Source organism: Chaetura pelagica, unplaced genomic scaffold, assembly GCF_000747805.2.
Source record: "Chaetura pelagica isolate M959 unplaced genomic scaffold, ChaPel_1.0 scaffold493, whole genome shotgun sequence".
In the NCBI taxonomy this organism is placed as follows: Eukaryota; Metazoa; Chordata; class Aves; order Apodiformes; family Apodidae; genus Chaetura; species Chaetura pelagica.
In genome coordinates this window covers 817,109-823,416 of record NW_009952696.1, presented here as the reverse complement: position 1 = coordinate 823,416, position 6,308 = coordinate 817,109, and the positions used below count along the sequence as shown (strand labels likewise).

The following is a 6,308-nucleotide window of genomic DNA, read 5'->3' as shown; positions in this document are numbered from 1 at the left end:
GCACGGCTGGGTGAGCCGTCTGGTGCCGCGGCGGTGGCAGCTGCTGTGGCCCTGGTGGCTCAGGGCACGTTCCCCCACGCACAGTGGCCCGGGTCCCCCACCCACTATACCAGCTCTCCATATCCAGACTTACAGGTTCTCCCACTCCCTGCCAGGAACACAGCGGAGCCGGGGAAAGATAAAAAGAGCAAGAGAGAAAGCAGAGGTGAGCAAGGGGTGGGCACTTCAAGTCCCCACAGTGCTCTACCCAGACATCCCTTGGGACTTCCCTCCCACCGGCCCCCCAGCCCCTCTGCAGGGTCAAGCACAGGGCACCCAGACTGCCATGCTGAGCTGGTGCTGCCAGGGTCCTGTTGCACCTGCCCAGCCAGGGCGGGCAAGAATCCAGGGAGGGGGACAGGATGTCAGCATGCAAGGCCATACGGCTTCATGTTGAAGAAGTCCTTGATGCCCTCAGGGCTGACAGGGCTCTTGCTCTTGTTCTTCTCTGCAACGGACTTCTCTTTGGTCCAGGTGAGATGAACTTTCTCGGGGGCCGACTCCACCTCATCACCAGGAGACTGAGAGCTGCTGGAGAAGGCGGTGGCATTTTTGTCGTGGATGAGCTGGACCTGCAGAGAGGAGAGGGGGACAGTAGGCAGGGGCCAGAGCAGTGCATACCCAGTCCCTGTCCTGGTGCAGCCCCCTCACCTCCTCCTCAGGCTTCTCCTCGCCATCACCTGCCTGCTCCTCAGGGACATCCAGGCGCAGACGCGCGTTAGCTGGGTTCTTGCGCCGGATGGAGCCGCGGGACTCATCTGTGATGCTCTGGATCTGGGCAAGACAGGGTCAACCAGGGGAGTGGGGCAGAAGGGGCTGGGCCAGGTAGACCTCAGCCTGCAGCCCCAGCTCCCCAGCAGAATGAGCGTGCAGAGCCACAGGGCAGCTCAGCCAGCAGCACAGCCACCGCGGGGGCCAGACCCACCCAAGCTGCCTGGCGGCCTCACCTCCCGCTCCCGCTCATTCTTGGTGAGGTGCATTTGCTTGAGGATCTGGGAGCGCTGCTCCATCACAAGAGTCTTCTCATAGGTGTAGGCAGAGATGTCGCTCTCATGCTGTGGGAGGACAGGAAAAACAGGGGGCAGGGTGAGCTGCATCCACTGCTCCTAGCCTGGCCCCACGTGTCCCTGTGAACTTGCATGCCCACATGATGCTGTGCCTCCTGTGGCGCTGTGTCCCCATGATGCTGTGTACCTCTGTGGTGCCATGTCCACCCATGGCAGGATCTGTCTGGTTCTCCCACATACATCCTCCCAGGCTGTAGCACATGCCCATGTCCCAGTACTCACCATCTCCCAGTACTTACCATTTCCACCACCTCCACCTCGGCGGTGATGCGCAGGTGGTACAGGAAGGTGGTCAGGTCCTTCTTCATCTGGATGCTGTTGTCATCCATCTGTGCCACGGTGAAGATGCGCATCTTACACTTGCGCCAGACCTGAGAGAGAGAAAGGGAGGGAGGCATTGGCACGGCTCAGCGGGGATGGCCCCAAAGCCCTGCCCCACACTGTGGCCCCCAGCCTACCTTGTGGTGCCGCAGGAGGAAGGGCAGCAGCATGAGCATCCCCCCGTCATGGACGATCCACCAGACATCAATGTGGCCCTCTGAGAACCGCTCCTGGTTGCCCGGGAACATGGCAACATTCTTGGCCACCAGCAAGGCCAGGTGCCCGGCCGTGGTCTCTCGCACCAGCTCTGGGAGGGGAAGTGCCACATCAGCCAGGGTGGCTCGCAGCCCCCTCAGCCTGGTGGTCTCCACCCTCCATGGTGCCTACCAATGAAGTTCCTCCAGGTCTGGTGGTCCTCTTTCTGGCGCCAGCTGCGGGGCCAGCCCACCAGCACCGTGTTGTGCTGCAGCCCCCCTAGCCCACTGGACTGGATGAGGTGGGACATGCCGTCCCGCAGGTTGGAGGAGATCACCACCTGGCAGAAGCCCTTCACCTTCTCTGCTTCCATCAGGCGCCGGATGGACTGAAGGCAGGAGAGGAAGGTTAGAGACCAGAAGGATCAGGATGGGCACCTGGGCACCGTGGCTGCCAGCCCTGGCAGTGACACCCCAGCCAGGTAGGGGACAGAGTAAAAGGTGCCGAGTTTGGGGTGTAAGGTACGAGAGGAGGGAAGTAGGGGATGAGATGCAGGTCCCCACGGGGTGTCCAGGTCCCTGTGGGGTGCCCTGGTCCCTCTGCCTCACAGCAGGCTGGCAGCTCTGGGCCAGGAAGGGCAATGCTGGTGGTGAGTGGAGCTTGTGCAGGGCTCTGCTCCCTGCCGAGCAGAGGGTGTCCCTGTGCCAGGGCTCTGCCGGGTGGTGGAACAGCAATTAGAGTTATTTACTCAGAGAAATTATAACATGTCTGCATGGGAGATAAACTGTTTGCTTCCGAGGGCTTAATCTTGTTAATGTGCTGCCTGGCTGGTGCAGAGGGGCGGAGAGCTGGGGAGGGCTCCTGCTTTGGCTAGGAAAAGCTCCTGTCTCCCACCTTGCCAGGCACTGGGGCCACAGGGGCTTGTGGGGACTGCAGGGCCTGTGGGAACTACAGCAGCCATGGGGCAGCTGGGGAGCTGCTCTGGCCAGCAGCACAGCATCCCTGCCCCAGCACTGTTCCATGCCATGCTGTACCATGCAGTGCAGTGCCAAGCCCTGCAGCAGCTGGCAGCACCCGGCCTGGCGTGGGCAGCAGCCCTGGCATGGGCAGCTCTCACCTCCTCTGCTCTCTGTGCTTGTGGGTGGTTGTCCAGGAAGGTCCCCTCCAGCACGGAGGCCACGATGGTGAGGCCCTTGCCAGCCTTGAGCTGCGACGTGAAGGACAGGAGTTGCGGGTGCACCACATTCTGCTCCTGATCCCCGCGGACTAGGACCAGCAGCTGTGGCCTGGAAGGATGGTCCTGCAGTCAGCATCTGTGCCCCGGACCCCCGGCCAAACAGACCCCCAGACTCCCAGCCCTCTATAGCCCGGCCCCCTGCCCTGGCCTGGCATCACCTCCAGTTCTTGGTGTGCGGGGGACCCTCCTCCAGCCGCAGGAGGGCGTAACGGGCTGCGCTCAGGGACAGCCCCCGGATCCCGTCTCCCCACTCCTTCTCCGCCCTGTGGAAACAGGCAGAATGTCAGGGATGCCCACAGCTCCAGCCATGGGGCAGTGCACCAGCTCCCCGGTGTGTCCTGGGAGGAGCAGCCCCCACCAAGAGAATGAGGGGTGGCTGCCAGAGCCGGGCAGGGCAGGTTGCCCCACGGCTGCCCTTACCCACGGTACTCGATGTACTTGTAGATGAGGCCGGCGATCAGCATGGCCACCAGTGCGTAGTACCAGGAGCAGATGAACATCAGTGCCAGGCAGAGGCTCATGCCCAGGAAGGACAGGGTCCTGCCGAGAGCATCACGCAGTCAGCACACCCGGCCCCGCAGGGGTGCTGGGGTGTCCAGGAGGGTGCAGGACACCCTGTTCCATCCATTCCCATCCTAGCTCACCAATGGTAGTAGCGGAAGCGTGGCCGCCAGTTGGGGGTCCGCAGCAGCGTCTGCACTGCACACGCCAGGTTGACAAACATGTAGCACATGAGGAAGAACCTGCAGGAGAAAGTAGAAGACTGAGCTGGGCACTCTGGGACGGACTGAAGCCACAGCCAGGCCCCCTACATGGCCCAACCCTGGGGGGCCAGTGCTTGAGAGGGCCTGGCTGACAGATAGTAGCCAGAGCCATGGGGCAATCAAGACACAACAGAAGCCAGTAAGGGTCCCCAGGCTCCCTGCAGGACTCCCTCCTTCCCAGGGAGTGCCAGAGTGGCAGGAGAGCCTCCCTAGGAGCAGGGACTGGCACAGGGGGGACACGGGGACACAGGCGGACAGACATGCTGCCTACATGGAGAGGATGGGAGCCACCTCATCCAGGGATGCGATCAGGATCCCGATCTCGCAGATGCAGGCGGTGAGCAGCAGGGCCCACGTCGGCTCCCCGTTCGCTTTGCCGTGGCCGAAGACCTGGGGTTGGGATGGGGAGAGGGCACATCAGGGCTCTGCCATGCCACCACCACATGGTCCTGGGCAAGGGTCCTTGGCACAGCCTGAGGGGCTGGATCATCCTGTGCACTCAGCCCTGGCCAGGACCACTGGGAGCACTGGGGCCACATGTGGTAACAGCTGGCACACGCCATGACACTGGGGAGCAGTGCCAGGGCTGGCAGGACTGACTCCTGCTGCTGATACAGCCCCTGTGGCCTCCCCTCCACCCAAAGCAGGCCCCCACCTACCCAGTGACCAGCCCCAGCTCAGCCTAACTTCATCCAGCCCAGAGCTGGGCACTCCATGCCCAGGATGGACACCCCCTGTGCTGTGGTGACATGGGGGTCCAAGCTGTGGGCAGGGGCTGGGGGTGCATGTCTGGGCACATCAAGGGGTGCAGGTGGTGTGAGCAAGACTCAGGGCTAGGGCTGGGAGGGGGGGGCAGGGAGGATAAAATTAGCCAGCTCTTCCCCGGGGGAGCTGTCGGGTTGGATTTGGAAAGATGAGGTTGTGAGAACGCGTCTTCAGAGAGCAGATAAAATATGAAGCGGCACGACAGTGGGGGAGGGGATCCCAGAGTGTTCCAGTATGACACCATGGCCAAGCCCCCCACAGCCACTCACCACCACACTGGTGTCGGTGGAACCAGGGCTGGGCAGCCAGGCCACTCCAGCCAGTGGCGGTGCCAACAGGAGGCTCCCAGTGCCTGCCAGTCTGCCATGCCAGTGGCAGACCCCTGGCACGGGGCTGGCAGCGCCATGCCTGGGGACACCTACCCTAAGGAAGGGCACGATCCCATCCCTGGAGATGGCTTGCAGGAGGCGCGGGGCTCCGGTGAGGCTCTGCAGTCCAGCCCCACAGGTGGAGAAGAAGGAGCCGATGACAATGACCCACGGGGATGGCCACGCCAAGGTGCCAACCACCAGGTTCCCGTTGACGGCTTCACCAAACCTGCAGATCACTGGTATCACCCACAGCTCCATCCCGTGCCCAAGCCCTGAGCGTGCCAGCACTGAGGGACACACCCAAGGGACACCGCCAGAGGACACAGGACTGGGAGAGGGCTCTGCCCCAGATGCTGACGGCACCCACCCCTGAGGGGTCTCAGGTAGTCACGGTCCCTCCCCATCCACCATGTGTGGCTCTGGAGGGACTGGGGAGGGTTGTGGGACCCCCTATGCCAGGAGGAGCCTGATGAAGTCTGCATGCAGTTGGATCTTGTTTGTGCTGGCACCAGCGACCCAGAAGTGTCACCTGCTGCGTGCAGGGAGCTGGGCTGCCCCAGATAGGCAGAGACTGCAGGCAGCTCTCACACCCCAACGTTGTCACCTTGGGACCCCTGCCTGCCTATTTCCCAGCCCCTGCCTGGGGGCTGCTCCCAGGGGGTTGCTGGACTCCCCACACCCCAGCCCCCACACTCACTTGTCACGCAGGACAACCCCCTCGATGCACGCCCCAAAGAGGACGACAGAGCTGATATCTGCCAGGTAGTCAAGGATGCCAGGAGGACGTGGAGCCTTCCCCCCCGCCCCCACCTCCAGGATGCCAGGATCCCCTCACAGCAAGCCCACCCTCTCCCAGCTCCATGGCCTGAGCGAGCCCTGAAGGATACAGACAGCAGAGGTGGTGGCAATGGCCAGGATGGTGCCAGTGGGGATGGACTTCTGGGCATCCCGCAGGTCTCCAGAGCGGTTGGAACCAGCCATGATGCCTGGGGACAGGGGATGGTGCCATGGTGGGCAGAGCTGTGGCCCTCACCAGTCCCAGCTGACAGGACAGCTCACGCCAGGCAGCAGCTTGATGGCAAGCCAGGATGGGGAGCGGACACACAGCCACTGTGGCCCAGAGACCCCAGCACACTCCCCACATCCTCCCACATTCCTCCCAGGCTGCAGTTAGAGCTGCTCGAGGATAAAGCTCAAAACTCTCTGAAGTAACTTGTCTTGTTAGCCTGTAATTAGCTCAAGCAGGGATGGTGACTGTGAGGGTGATGGGGACAGGGCCTGGCCCTGGCACTGCTCTGGGCCAGGCTGGGACATGGCTGGTACCAGCAGGTTGGCATGGACCACCCGGCAACCCTCACTGCTGTGGCAACAGCCAGGGTGACCATCCCTGCCTGGCAGGACCCCGCAGCCAGGACACGGGCAGTGGCCACTCACCTGCCCCACGAGGGACACTCAAGACACAACCGAGTCCTGCCAGTGAGTGGGTGCAGGGTCAAGTGCCAAGCAGGGCCTGTCCAGCTGCCTGGACCCCCAGCACTGGGGCCCGCCC

The 6,308-nt window shown here is 62.9% G+C and overlaps 1 protein-coding gene across 1 annotated transcript in view; it reads right to left on the bottom strand.

Moving 5' to 3' along the window:
* SLC12A5 (solute carrier family 12 (potassium/chloride transporter), member 5) overlaps nucleotides 1-6,308 on the bottom strand; it is a 14,451-nt gene that overhangs the window by 1,026 nt on the left and 7,117 nt on the right. Inside the window, exons 10-24 of the mRNA XM_009994032.1 lie at nucleotides 5,647-5,745; nucleotides 5,457-5,514; nucleotides 4,811-4,985; nucleotides 3,895-4,013; nucleotides 3,504-3,602; nucleotides 3,280-3,399; nucleotides 3,018-3,122; nucleotides 2,740-2,908; nucleotides 1,815-2,010; nucleotides 1,565-1,734; nucleotides 1,346-1,477; nucleotides 987-1,094; nucleotides 691-813; nucleotides 424-611; nucleotides 134-148 (exon numbers count right to left, since the gene is read on the bottom strand). Of these exons, the coding sequence (XP_009992334.1) occupies nucleotides 134-148; nucleotides 424-611; nucleotides 691-813; nucleotides 987-1,094; nucleotides 1,346-1,477; nucleotides 1,565-1,734; nucleotides 1,815-2,010; nucleotides 2,740-2,908; nucleotides 3,018-3,122; nucleotides 3,280-3,399; nucleotides 3,504-3,602; nucleotides 3,895-4,013; nucleotides 4,811-4,985; nucleotides 5,457-5,514; nucleotides 5,647-5,745 (1,876 nt within the window). The remainder of the gene's footprint in view (nucleotides 1-133; nucleotides 149-423; nucleotides 612-690; nucleotides 814-986; nucleotides 1,095-1,345; nucleotides 1,478-1,564; nucleotides 1,735-1,814; nucleotides 2,011-2,739; nucleotides 2,909-3,017; nucleotides 3,123-3,279; nucleotides 3,400-3,503; nucleotides 3,603-3,894; nucleotides 4,014-4,810; nucleotides 4,986-5,456; nucleotides 5,515-5,646; nucleotides 5,746-6,308) is intronic.